Genomic DNA, 14,387 nt, shown 5'->3' with positions numbered 1-14,387 from the left:
GTAAATAAATAGGCACCGCTGCAGTGGGAAGGTAAATGGCGTTTCCATGCACTCTGGTTTCTGTCATGGTGTTCTGTTGCGCCAGAAGCGGTTTAGTCATGCTGGCCACATGACCCAGAAAGCTGCCTGTGAACAAACGCCAGATACCACAGCCTGAAAGCAAGATGAGCACTGCAACCCCATAGTCACCATTGACTGGACTTAACCCTCCAGGGGCCCTTTACCTTTTACCTATTAGACCAGGGGTCAGCAAACTTTTTCAGCAGGGGGCTGGTCCACTGTCCCTCAGACCTTGTGGGGGGCTGAACTATATTTTTTTTGGGGGGGAGGGGAATGAACGGATTCCTAAGCCCCACAAATGACCCAGAGATGTATTTTAAATAAAAGCACACATTCTACTCATTTGATTCCTGGACCGTCCGCAGTAGGATTTAGAAGGTGATTGGGCCAGATCCGGCCCCCGGGCCTTAGTTTGCCTACTCATGTTGGACTCTCAACTCCCCTCAGCGCCAGGCAGCATGACATGCTGAGTGGTGTAGGGATGGAATCCAGGAACCTGTGGCCTTGGAGATGCTCACCAGGTTGGAGAAGGCTGTCCTTCATTTAGCACACTTACCTGAAAGTTGAGGTGTGGCTCTCAGCTTCAATTAACAAGCTCACCCCCCCCCCCCAATATTCATTTTCTTTATGTGTTGTGTCTGCTAGATTGTAAGTTTGAGGGTTGGCTGAGGAGAGCTAAAAATAAGTTATATAAATTAAGTGTGGAAATGGAGCAAAGTGGGCTTAGACAGAATTAGAGTAATTATTTCATCCCTATTGTCCTGTGTGAAAATGCCAAGAAAGATGATATGTGTTTTCCTTGCTTTGGGCTCCTTGCCTGAAGCTTGTGCATGTTTAAAGAAAACAGTGTTTATGGTGACATTGTTAATTGTACTTCTCGGAAAGCACTTTCCAACCACATTAGCAAGTGTTATCTTGGCCTGCTCTAAATGTTTTGTCATATGTATATTTGGATTTCCTTTCTGTAGTGCACATTAGAAACATGGCTTTTTTAGGGACCCTTTGTGCAGTTTACATTTGTGCAGTTATTTCTGTGTTAACATTATTATTTATTTATTTATTTATTAATTATTATTATTATTATTATTATTATTATTATTATTATTATTATTATTATTATTATTATTGAAACATTATTACCATTCCTTTGCCAGCTGGTTCTGGGGTGGGTTGCAACAATTTAAAATTCAGAATTAAAAACAGCTGAAACAAATGACAATACAGGAATAGGAGGGGTCCTGGAATATTGGGCTCTTCGGTTGATTCTTCCAGATGGAGGCTTGCATGCTTCCTCGGCTCCCCATCACATAGTTTGCCGGGAAACTGGCTTGTATTTGCCTTCCAGACCAGAATAGGAATTAATACATTTGAAGAGGATTTCCAGATTCTGGTTTAGAGAGCAGATGCAAATAACACAATTATTTATTTACCAATTATTAGCTATATTTGCCTATTACATTGCAAACTGAAAATGAAGTCGAGAGAGAATGGCCATGCCCACAGTTCCTGTGGGTTTAGTTCCATCTTATATAGCACACATCTTCTATTCCTCAATTTTACAGTCTTTTATGCAAGACCGCTTTCTCTTAAATATCTTAGACTTCTTTCCTCTGGGGGGAAAATGGTTTTGTTTCCCCAGACATTCCGCCAGCTTTGCTCAAGACGGCTTTTCACTTGGATGAAGGAAACGAAGGCTTTGTGGTTCATTGGCTAAATAACAAGGAATTCCATTTTACGTCCTCGACTGAAATTTTTATGCAACACCTACGAGAGCTTACAGATCAACAGATGAAACAAGCAGAAGAAGATGCTGACGAGGAGGAAAGAGAGGAAGAGAAGGAGAGGGAGAGAGAGAGGGAGAGAGGTTTGCTGATGAAACTTGATCATGGTTAGTAGCATGGCCTCCTTTTCCCTGGTGTCTGCACTTGATGAGTATTTAGAATGGGGGTGGGTGAAAATTGGAGCTGGTTGTTTTTTTTAAAATCTATATACCAAGTCTCACAGTGGCCAGACAGATGCCTATTGTAAACCCCCAAGCTGGACCTCAGTGCAACATCACTCTGCCCACGTGATTCAGAGATGTATGACCTCCAACAATGGCGTTGGAAAATAGCCTTTGTGGCTAGTAGCCAGGGATAGCATAATCCTCTACAAATTTGTCCAATCCTCTTTTAAAACTGTCCAAACTGGTAGTCATCGCCACAACTTGTGGGATGTTTCTATTAGCATCCTATAGCAATTCCTGTAAATGACTTGAGAGATGTAACGAAGACTCTCTTCTTCCTTGGTTCTCGAACTTAATCCGTTCCGGAAGTCCGTTCGACTTCAGAAACGTTTGAAAACCAAGCCGCGGCTTCCGATTGGTGCAGGCGCCCCGGAAACAATAACTGACAGCCCATCGGACGTTCGGCTTCTGAAAAACGTTCGCAAACCAGAACACTTAAACTTCTGGGTTTTCGGCATTCGGGTGCCGCTACACAGAATATTTTCCTCCAAAAGAGAAATACTTCCTAATTTGTGGGTAGCAGCACATGAGCAGCTAGACCAGGTAGTTCTGCAACTGTTAACTATCCCCAGCTCGTAGTTGGTAAGGGAAGGAACTAGGGAACCACAAAATGTTGCCAAGGAGCACCAGAAGCTGTACTATACAGAGCCAGGCCATTGACCCATCTATCTCAGTATCATCGACTAGCAGTGACTCTCTAGGGTTTGGCTTACCACTCATGGTTTGGGTGAAACAAACCATCAACCCAGGTTCAAATGACACAACAAGCCAGGCTCTGGCTTGTTTTGCCTGTGGCAGCAGCAGGTTTGGAGTGCTGTGAGAACTTCTGAGCAGTGAGCACAAGCCCGCTACTTCTTCACACTAAAACATGGTTTGTTTTTAAACCAGGGATGAGAAACATTAGGAAGAACTTCCTGACAGTGAGAGCTGTTCGGCAGTGGAATTTGCTACCAAGGAGTGTGGTGGAGTCACCTTCTTTGGAGGTCCTTAAGCAGAGGCTTGACAGCCATCTGTCAGGAATGCTTTGATGGTGTTTCCTGCTTGGCAGGGGGGTTGGACTGGATGGCCCTTGTGGTCTCTTCCAACTCTATGATTCTATGAAACCTATGGCTCTCTGGTTGCTGTTGAACAACAGCTTTCATCATCCCTGTCTGTTGGCCGGGCTGACTGCAGTTGCTGCTTTCTATTAGACCTGCTAGTTGATCGTGACCTAGAGGTCTTCAAGTGGCATAGAAGACATATGGAGTCTAGCAGCATCTGGAGGGCCACAGGTTCCCTACCCCTGTTTTATTTGTTTGTATACAGTTGTTTTATTTGTATACTGCTTATTACAACAACAACAACAACAACAACAACAACCACATTTAAGTGGTTTACAGTAGGCAGACTAAAACAGGATTTCCCAAACTTGGGCCTCCAGCTAATTTTTGGGACTACAATTCCCACCATCTCTGACCACTGGTCCTGCTAGCTAGGGATGATGGGAGTTGTAGTCCAACAACAGCTGAAGACACAAGTTTGGGGAACCCTGGTCTAAAATACACAGTAGACAGTCTTAACATATAAATAAAACACAAGTTTTATTTACCTTGGAGGGTAAGAAAATACGTTGATGTGCAGACTGTTCCAATGCATCTGTTTCATGTATTTTACCTTTGATTCCAGAATTGTCTCTAGATAGAGAGTCTGAGACGGGGACTGGCACAGGATCCTCAGAACATGAAGATGGGGAAAGAGAAGGGAGCCCCAAAATCCTTTCACCAGCTGCCTCGCCCATGCCGCTTCCCACTGTCTTGTTAGATAGGAAAATCGAATTGCTCCTTAAGGAATGGAACAAGAACCCAGACATGCTCTTTACCATCCACCCCGTAGACGGCACCTTTCTAGTGTGGCACGTGAAATATTTGGATGAGTATAATCCAGGGATCTTTCGGCAAGTTCAGGTATAGTGCGTCTGAAGAAACAGAAAAGAAGCGTCCTGTTGTTTTATTTCAATGTGTATTCTGTCCCTTTGAGAGCTCAGTATATATATTTTTGTATGTAGACCAAATAAAGTGTTTGTAGTCCAACTGAACGTTAAGTGCAGGGAGTGTTCCTGTGCTCGCTGGAAAGGGTGACTTAAGGTCTCATATGTCGCTGCAGAGCTCCCTTTCTGCTTTCAGGGAAGGAGGTCCAGAGACCCTTTGCTGTGTGCCAAGACTGTTGCTTTGCTGTCGGTGGTGGGGCAGAAAGTGGGGTCGTGGAGAACATAAGAAGTGCCCCGCTGCATTGCACCAAATATCCAAATATCCCAGCCTTTTATTCTCACCGTGGCTAACTAGATTCCTGTGGGCAGGCTGCAGGGTGGCCCTGAGCACAGGATCACTCTCCCCACATGTGATTCCCAGCAACTGGAGATCAGGCAGGGGAGACAGTGTGGTGTAGCGGTCAGAGTGTTGGACTAGGATCTGGGAGACCAGAGTTCAAATCCCTACTTAGCCATGAAGCTCAGTCTGTGGCCTAGGGCCAGTCAGTGCCCTTCAGCCTAACCTGCCTCACATGCCTTTTGAGGGGTTTAACTGAGGAGAGAGAGGACTGTGTACACCGCCTTGAGCTACTCAGAGGAAAGGAGGAATATAAACTTTAAAAATAACAAAAATAAGAGAATTAAAAAGGATACATAGCCATCGTGGCTCGTATGCTGCAAAAATAAAGTGGTTTGTTTTTTTTTGGGGGGGGGCATGTTGGGGAAAGCAGTAAGCCTATAGCAGGCATAGGCAAACTCAGCCCTCCAGATGTTTTGGGACTACAACTCCCATGATCCCTAGCTAAGAGGACCAGTGGTCAGGGATGATGGGAATTGTAGTCCCAAAACATCTGGAGGGTTGAGTTTGCCTATGCCTGGCCTATAGGATCCTAAGTCACCTCATTCCCTGGCGTGCCCCCCAAACAGGTCCAAAGCTACGTCAACCATGGAGAGTTGCAGTAAAGTCTCTGTCTTCCTTACTATCCCTTTAGGATTGCTTGGTTAACAGCAAAGGGTCAAGCTTAAGATCCTGAAGAAAGCCCCTCCTCCAAAGTTAATATTGAATTTTTAAATTTGTATTGTAATCTGTTATTTTAAATTGATTGTGTTTATGTTTTTGCTGTGATTTTAATTAGTTTTAGCCGCCCTGAGCCCGGTTTTTGGCTGGGAAGGGCGGGGTAGAAATAAAAATTTATTATTATTATTATTATTATTATTATTATTATTATTATTATTATTATAGTTGCAACCAACACGGCACTGCCTTGCAATGCGATGCCAGCTTCCGAGAAGGGCTTTTTTTCAGGACTGCAGCAGGGGAGAAAAAGCATAAGTTTATCCTCCCCAGCTATTGCCATCCCAATAGTGATTGGCTTCCCTCCCCTGTGGATGCAATTTGCATTAGGGGAAGGGGGGGGAACGCCCCACATGCCCAAAATACACTTTTATCATCATGTCTTGTTTGCAGATAATACTTCCTAATCCACAGGCGTTTTTGAAAAAATATGCAAATACAGTGTTAGCTCGGTTTTCGAGCATCTCGGAAGCCGAACGTTTCGGTTTTCAAACTCTGAAATCTGGAAGTAATTGCTTCCGTTTTTGAACGTGCCTCGGAAGGCTTCTGTGGCGTGTTTCCCCAGTTTTCTCAATGGAAACTGCAGTTGGCCTTTTGTGCCTCGGTTGTCGAACGTTTTGGAAATCGAATGGTCTTCCGGAATGGATTACATTCGACAACCGAGGTACCACTGTATTTATGTATACTTGGGGGCAGGGGGAAATTGGGACTTTTTCTGTAAAGATATTACTATTTGCCTTAACACATTCGCCTTATTTCCTTCCCTTTCCTCTAGGTTTCATTTTCTTCTCAGATCCCTGTCGCGTTTCCGTCGGGCGACGCCAGCTCCCTTAGCAAAAACATCATGATGTATGCCTGCACTACGTCTGCGAAAGAAATCGGCGAGGCGCTGCTCCAGAAGAGAACTAGCATTTCCGACAGCCTGTCTGGATGGAGGCCGGGATGCTCCCAGGACAGCTTCAGCGCGAACATCACAGTGCCCACAGTCATGATGGTTTCTAAGCACATAGACGGCTCGCTCAACCAGTGGGCGGTTTCTTTTGCAGACAAGTCTGCTTTCACGACGGTGCACACAGTCACCCACAAGTTCAGGTACTGCGGGCACCGGTTTCATCTCAACGACCTCGCTTGCCACTCGGTGCTCCCGCTCCTGTTGACGTCTTCCCATCACAACACCCTGCGGACCCCGGAGGCCGATCAGCCGTGGGACGCTGATGGCCTGAACAAGATGATGGATCCCATCAAGCACCTGAAAGGTTCTTCCAGGCAGCAGTTTAGGAACGCAGCGACGCTTACATTCCACGACCCAAACGCCATCTACAGCGAGCTGATTCTGTGGCGTGTGGACCCCATTGGACCTTTGTCGTACACGGGTGGAGTGTCGGAATTGGCTCGTATCAATTCTCTCCATACCTCTGCCTTCTCCAATGTGGCCTGGCTCCCAACTCTTATTCCTAGCTATTGTCTCGGTGAGTGCTGTTGTTGTATATAATAAAACTTGACAGAAGTCAGGTTTTGTTTTGTTTTTTTAAAAAAGAAGAAGATAACCTTTATGAGCCATGACTTTGCCCCACTTCCAGAAATATTTCTTCTTGTTTTAGTCGTCCCCCCTTGGGGGTATGCTCTTCTGTATTTTAGTTCGGAAGTTATATGAAAAGGTAAACACTTCTAGTTGAAAGTTTTATTTCCCTGGGTGTTTGAGCGGCATAGCAAGCAGTTAGTGCAGAAAATGGGTCTGTGGCGTGGCGATTGTGCCTCTCACCTTCAAGGCAAGCTTTGAGTCATCATGTTGTATCCAGCTAAGTTTTACACAGGTTGATCAATGGAAATCAATGGACATGACTAACTTAGATGTGTTAATTGCAACGGATACGGTCTGAGTAAAACTTGGTTTGATAAAATCCTTTGGCATTGACATGCCCATCCTGTAGTTACTGGCTCTGTAAACTCATTGGCAAAACAGTAATCCTGCCAGAGGTGGAAAGGCCCTTTTCTCTACTCCCAGCATAGAAACGTAGCAGGCTAATGGAGGACGGACAGAGCTCTCCATCCCTTCTGTGCCACCTCCCAGCAGGCTAGTAACTTTTGTGGACTTATTTGCAAGGTTGTGCTATGCAGTTTATATCCTTTAGAATCCCATATAGTCTAACTCAGTGTTTTTCAACCACTGTTCCGCGGCACACTAGTGTGCCGCGAGATGTTGCCTGGTGTGCCGTGGGAAAAATTGAAAAATTACTTTATATATAGTCAATATAGGCACAGAGTTAATTTTTTTAACATTTTCTAATGGTGGTGTGCCTCGTGATTTTTTTCATGAAACAAGTGTGCCTTTGCCCAAAAAAGGTTGAAAAACACTGGTCTAACTGCTGATATGAAGAACCGTGTGTATTTTTTGTTTCCTGCCCCTTATGAATCAGTGTTACTGTTTTGTCACAGTTTTTGCCTTTTGGGGATGCTATACTAAAATGACTTGTTGGTAGTGTAATTCTTCAGGGGCCCGTAGAAGTTTCATCTCTCATGTGGTTGAGCAGTTGCATCTGCGCCAACCCTAAGACTGCAACCCTAAGTCCATTTATGGGGGAATAAGGCCTGTCAGATTCAGTAGGTGTAGTTGGACGTGGTTTAAAGGTAAAGGACCCCTGATCATTAGGTCCAGTCGTGTCCAACTCTGGGGTTGCGGCGCTCATCTCGTGTTACTGGCTGAGGGAGCCGGCATACAGCTTCTGGGTCATGTGACCGGCATGACTAAGCCGCTTCTGGTGAACCAGAGCAGCACACGGAAACGCCGTTTACCTTCCCGCCAGAGCGGTCCCTATTTATCTACTTGCACTTTGACGTGCTTTCAAACTGCTAGGTTGGCAGGAGCTGGGACCGAGCAACGGGATCTCACCCTGTCGTGGGGATTCGAACCGCCAACCTTCTGATCAGCAAACCCTGTAAACAAGCCTAGCGTCAGTCCTGGCTTTCACATGAAGCTGGTAGGGGGAGTTCAAAAGTTTTTGCTTTTGCGTTTGATTAACCACAGTTTAGTGTGCCATATGAACCTAGAACTGTGGTTAATATTGACTATGGCTAGTTCAATCAAGTTAGTTTTGTGAACCACCATTTGAAGCTGCCTTGTTTGAAACTGACCATAATAAGATTAACCACAGTTTTCTGGGTTTATGTTACACAGCAAACCATGGTGAATCAGAAACGCCTGAACTTCTCATGGCCAGCAGGTCAGAGGAGAGTGAAGGTGATACATGTGAACTCATGCGGGTTCACCAAGCCATAGTTTCACTAAGCCATAGTTTAGTGTGTCATGTGAAAAGAGCCAGTGGATTTTACTTATGAACAGACATGCACAGGCTGTAGAAGCACTCAGCCTGCCATTTCACACACTGCAAATGGCAAGGTATATTTTGAACTGTGGCAGGCTATTTTTAGACCATTACTGAAAGAACAAACACCAGCTTGGATTTCTAACCGATAGACAGTAGACTATTGCAGAAGAAATGAATGCAGCATGCAACAGGCATGGTGCTGCAGTACGTAACAGGGTTTCAGGGTAGGGATGTTTCACGCCCTAATTTTTGGTAAGAGATTGAGGTTTTACAGCGGTGTCCCCATTTTCATCTGTTAAATGTTGGAAGAATGTAGACAAGCACTTCCTGCAAAACAACCTTATTTCAAACTCAGCCAGGACTTGCGAGACTGTAGCAACATTCTTTGATTTGTCGCATTTCGCATTAGTGGAACATAATGAAACTGCTTAATGCCTCTCCAACCATAACTGCTAAAACATGTAGCTTACATTAAATGTAAAAAAACCTGACACTTGCCTTTAAATTAGGTACCTACTGCAATTCTGCGAGTGCTTGCTTTGTGGCATCGGATGGTAAAAACCTGAGGTTATACCAAGCCGTAGTGGATGCACGGAAACTTTTGGATGAACTGAGTGACCCAGGATCCTCTGTAAGAAGTTGTTGTTGTTATTTATTTTTATTATCATTTATTAAATTTATATACCGCCTTTCATTCTGAGATCACAGGGCAGTTTCCAGTATAGAAACACAAAATACGTAACATAATGAGCTAAAAAATTAAAACCTCTCCCCCTTTATCCTGTAAATATATGTACAGGATTTTTTAATGCCACCATCATCACAGAGGTGTCAGTGGAGCGAATATATTGATTGAAAATGTATTGTATTGTAACTGTATTGTAACTTTTGAATATATAGGCATTTTGGGCAACTATTTTGGCTGGTAACCTCCGTCCCTGCTCAGTGACTTTTCTGTCAAATTACAAGTACTGAATAGACAACAGCTATTCATAAACAAAATAAAATAAAAAATTCTTTCCAGTAGCACCTTAGAGACCAACTAATCTGAAGAAGTGTGCATGCACACGAAAGCTCATACCAAGAACAAACTTAGTTGGTCTCTAAGGTGCTACTGGAAGGAATTTTTTATTTTATTTTGTTTTGACTGTGGCAGACCAACACGGCTACCTACCTGTAACTGGAGCTATTCATAAGCTAAGGATAGAACTTAAAAGGGGGAGCGCAATCTGTACGATCAGGTTGCAAAGAGAGTGAGAATTCATACTAGGGGCTGTATTGTTTTCTAAACATCAGACCACACGCAAACTAAAACCATGATGATCTAGAACAAGGTCAGCATGCTGGCTTGGAGTCCAACAGCACAAAGTGGCTACCAATAGCCAGATGTTATTGGTACCAACGGAACTTCAGCTGCAGCTATTACCTCGAAATACAAATACTGTCCCAACTTCCCCTCTCTTTCAGAAACTCATCGGTGAAGTTTTTAACATTGTGAGTCAGCAGTCAACAGCTCGGCCGGGATGCATTATTGAACTAGATGCTATAACCGACCAGGTAAAAAATTAGTTAACCCTCTAATGGGTCAATTAACCATGCCTGGTGCTTGTTTGTTTGCTAATTAAAGACCAGTAGTGGGGAGACGGTGATTAAAACCAGAAATCTGTGCTGACAGTAGGGATGGGCAACCTTTCTCAGCTTGTGTGGGTAGAGAGTGGGGGCATGTGTTGGTGGTGGCCTGGGCCAGAGGGAAAATGGGCCAGAGAAATAGATGTAACAGACTTTTGCGCAGTATGCTACATACCAGCCACACAAAATTCAGAGGCTTCCTTACTTAGGACACATCCACACCTTACATCTAAAGCAACATTCATGTTACAATCATGGCTCCCTGCCAAAATTAAAAAATCCTGAGAACTGTAGTTTGTTAAGGGTGCTGGTGGCGCTGTGGTCTAAACCACTGAGCCACTTGAGCTTGCCTATCAGAAGGTTGGCGGTTCGAATCCCAGCGCCGGGGTGAGTTCCGTTGCTCTGTCCCAGCTTCTGCTAACCAAGCAGCTCAAAAGCACACCAGTGGAAGTAGATAAATTAAGTACCACTGTGGTGGGAAGGTAAACGGCGTTTCTGTGCACTCTGGTTTTCGTCACGATGTTCCATTGTGCCAGAAGTGGTTAGTCATGCTGGCCACATGACCCGAAAAGCTGTCTGTGGACAAACACCAGCTCCTTTGGCCTGAAAGTGAGATGAGCTCCGCAACCCCATAGTCACCTTTGACTGAACTTAACCGTCCAGGGATCCTTTACCTTTAGGTAAAGGTAAAGGGACCCCTGACCATTAGGTCCAGTCACGGATGACTCTGGGGTTGCAGTGCTCATCGCTCATCTCCCTTTACAGGCCGAGGGAGCTGGCGTACAGCTTCCGGGTCATGTGGCCAGCATGACTAAGTGGTTTAAGAACCAGAGCAGCACACAGAAATGCCGTTGACGTTCCCTCTGGAGAGGTACCTATTTATCTACTTTCACTTTGACATGCTTTCGAACTGCTAAGTTGGCAGGAGCAGGGACCGAGCAATGGGAGCTCACCCCGTCGCAGGGATTTGAACCACCGACCTTCTGATCGTCAAGCCCTAGGCTCTGTGGCTTAACCCACAGCACCACCTGCGCCCCTACCTTTACCTTTAGGAGGCTTCTATTCCCCTCCCAGAGCTACAATTTCCATAGTGCCCTGGGAAGAGAGATTGGTTATTAAACCACTCTGAGAATTGTAGCTCTGGGAGGGGAATAGAGGTCGCCTGAAAACTTTTCAGCACCCTTAGCAGACTACAGCTCCCAGGATCCTTTGAGAGAAGCCATGGCTGTTTGAAGCGGTATGAATCTGCTTTAAATATATAGTGTGTATGGGGTCTTACTCTCACACACGTACATTCACCTCCATCCACACTCAAATTACAAGATGATGGCCACTATCTGCTAGCTGCTACAGATGATTAAGTCCAATAGCAGTGCAGTCCTGCACACGTCTACTCTGAAATAAACACCATTGGACTAAATGGGACCTACTCCCAGATTACACACATAGTCGTGACAACTTTCTATTCTGCTGTTTTCCAGCAGAATATTTATTTATTTAGTTTGAATGAGCTGTTGGTCTCTCTGTATTTTGTGCCTGTTTACAAAATGGCAATGCCATGGGAATCTCTTTGTTACAAACGTTTAAATAATTGCTATCCTGCATTTTCCAGAAAAAAATATTACTGTTTTATTATGTGCCTTGTTTGGGACCTGCATGTTTAGAATAAATACGCATATGAGTTTTCAGGGAGAGGGTTTGGGATTCCCCTAGGATTTTATTATAGCCAGCTTATAAATTTTAGGCCTTGGCAGAATCGTGTGCTCCTTTATTAATCCTCAAACCAAACCCTCCAAAAGGAAATCCTTGGTGCATTAGGGTTTTTTTTTTTGTCTAGCTCCAATGGGATTTACTATTAATTTTGTTCCCTACTGTGTTAAATTAATCAATGGAACACGTCCTGCGTAATTAATCAAAGAAAGCTTTGAGCTTACTCTGCTTCTGTAGCAAGCCTGCCGCAGATTTTTGGGCAGCATTTTAGATTCCCTATGTCAGGCTGAAATGCATGACTCCCAAAGCTTTTGCTAATGGTAAAGGATATGATCCTGCCCTTTCCACTTTGGAGATCAAAAGGAGTCTGGGACATCCTGCCAGGGACCAGGCTGGGGCTGATAGGAGTCAGAGTGCAGCAGCACCTGGGAGGCACTTGCTTGAAGAAGACTGGCTTAAATACTGCTGTGCATTTAGAAAAACAAAGGGAAAATCCCAGGAATGAGGAGCTGGAACAGCACTGAAGGCACCAAGCACCATGTGGCGGCTGTTCTGGATGGAAGCCAGAGCTGCCTTCTATGCAGACCAAGGGATGGGAAACCTTTGGTCCACAAGATGTTGCTGAGCTACAACTCCCATCACTCCTGGCCTTCATCCATGAAGCTGGGGCTGATGGGAACTGTAATTCAGCAAGCACCGGGCGGGCCAAAGCTGCCCCACGCCTGAGATAGCTGATGATACAACGCGCATGGAATATGATTGGATACCTTGAACGTTATTGTGCATAACTGTTTGGGGGCACGCTGTTGATTTCTGTCTAACGCTGTTTCTAGTGTGGGTCAAACACGCAATTGCTTCACGTCTTTCAAGAGGACTTCATTTTGGGATACAAACCGCATAAAGAGGATGCGGAGCTGAAAGAAACCGAGATATTTTTCCAGCCATCCAAAGGTACAGTGAAGCACTTGTACTCTACTCTTATCCATAAGCAAGGAATCTTTAGGGAATGTTGTGGTGCACTTGGGAGGCAGCGGAAGATCTCCTGCTGGGTGGGATCGACTAATCCAGCATCCTTTTCCCACAGAGGTCAACCAGATCCCCCCAGGCCAAACATGACCGCCATCTCCCTCTTCTGTTCATGCGCCCCAGCAGCCAGGACCTAACCATTGGGGATAGTAGTCTTGGGTAGCCTTATCCTCCATGAATTTGTCTAATCCTCTTTTAAAGCTCTCCAAGTTGGTGGCTGTTATGAAACTACATATTGTGGTAGCAAATTCCATAGCTGAACTAAGTACTGTCTACTTTGCCTTGTTCATTGAGTGGTTCTGGATCCTAATATTATGGGGGGGGGAGATAAATGACTTTCTCCACCCCCAGCCTATGCATCATTTTATACATTTTTATCATGTTCCCACTTGCCTTTTTTTCCTAAGCATTATCATAACACTTCAAACAGCCATGGCTTCTCCCAGAGAATCCTGTGAGCTATTGTTTGTTAATGGCGCTGAGAGTTGTTAGGAGACCCCCCCCCCCCAAAAAAAATCATGGAGCTACAATTTGCAGAGTTCCCTGGGAAGAGGAATTGACTGTTAAACTGCTCCGAGAATTGTAGCCCGTTTGAAGAATGAATAGTACGTAGAGCCAAAATTCCCCTAAAGGTATCTGCAGTGAGGGCTTGGCAGCTGCTGGGGCTATTCAGAGGACATTCTCCATATATTTCCAATATGTTTCCTATTTGACATCCTTTGCTAGTTGGCAATGCAGTATTTGGTATGTGGCAGCTTTTGGTAGAAAACTTGTAACAGTATTTAACGTTGAGCGGTTTCTGACAATTCACGCATTACAACATTTCGTACTGATATGTGCTAAAATAATACACAAGTTGTTAACAAGCCTAAAACACTCAACTTTCAGATGAGACTTCACTTCCAAAATATAAAATGGAATTTGACAGTGTGCCCTCAAATTTGGAACAATGAAGTCAGAAGGTTTTCTGAGTTTTTGTGACTTAATTATTATTAGCCTATTATTAGCAGGTTTTGTGTTTTTGGTTTTTTTAAAAATCAGATTGGTTTAACTTTTTCTCTCTTGCATACACTTTTAAGTTTATGAACATATTACTTAGTGATTTACAGTATTTTAAATGCAGCAGAAAGTGTTATTTTTTTTAATGTGATCCTTACAGCGTGGTCCATTTTTCATAAAATGTTGTTGCCACCCTGGGCATCTTTGGGAAGAAGGCTGGGCTACAGGTTTGTTTGTTTGCTTAGAAATATCACTTACATTGAAATGCCAGCCTGACATTAATATTTGGTTTTGATTTTGAACAGGTTATCGGCCACCACCCTTCTCCGAAAAGTTTTATCTAGTTGTAATTGAAAAAGACACAAATGGGTGTTCCATACTTCATATGTGGCATCTGCATCTTAAATCAGTTCAAGCATGTGTAGGTGAGTGAAGAAATTTCCAGATGAACATGTATTTTTACTCTAATCATGCGCTGGTTGATTTAAGGCATTAAAAAAAAAAATCCTGCCTTGCAGCTAGGGGAAAGCACACAAGGGTGCTTAAGACAGC

General features: G+C 44.2%; 1 protein-coding gene across 7 annotated transcripts in view; it reads left to right on the top strand.

Annotated features, from left to right (window-relative positions):
- DMXL2 (Dmx like 2) overlaps positions 1–14,387 on the top strand; it is a 112,443-nt gene that overhangs the window by 39,798 nt on the left and 58,258 nt on the right. For all 7 annotated transcript variants that reach the window (XM_033168081.1, XM_033168079.1, XM_033168076.1 and 4 more), the window contains 7 exons: positions 1,700–1,948; positions 3,731–4,008; positions 5,921–6,614; positions 8,981–9,102; positions 9,939–10,028; positions 12,644–12,761; positions 14,141–14,260. In XM_033168081.1, coding sequence (XP_033023972.1) covers positions 1,700–1,948; positions 3,731–4,008; positions 5,921–6,614; positions 8,981–9,102; positions 9,939–10,028; positions 12,644–12,761; positions 14,141–14,260 — 1,671 coding nt within the window. The remainder of the gene's footprint in view (positions 1–1,699; positions 1,949–3,730; positions 4,009–5,920; positions 6,615–8,980; positions 9,103–9,938; positions 10,029–12,643; positions 12,762–14,140; positions 14,261–14,387) is intronic.

This window comes from Lacerta agilis, chromosome 13, assembly GCF_009819535.1.
Source record: "Lacerta agilis isolate rLacAgi1 chromosome 13, rLacAgi1.pri, whole genome shotgun sequence".
Classification (NCBI taxonomy): Eukaryota; Metazoa; Chordata; class Lepidosauria; order Squamata; family Lacertidae; genus Lacerta; species Lacerta agilis.
This window is presented reverse-complemented; position numbering and strand designations above follow the sequence as displayed.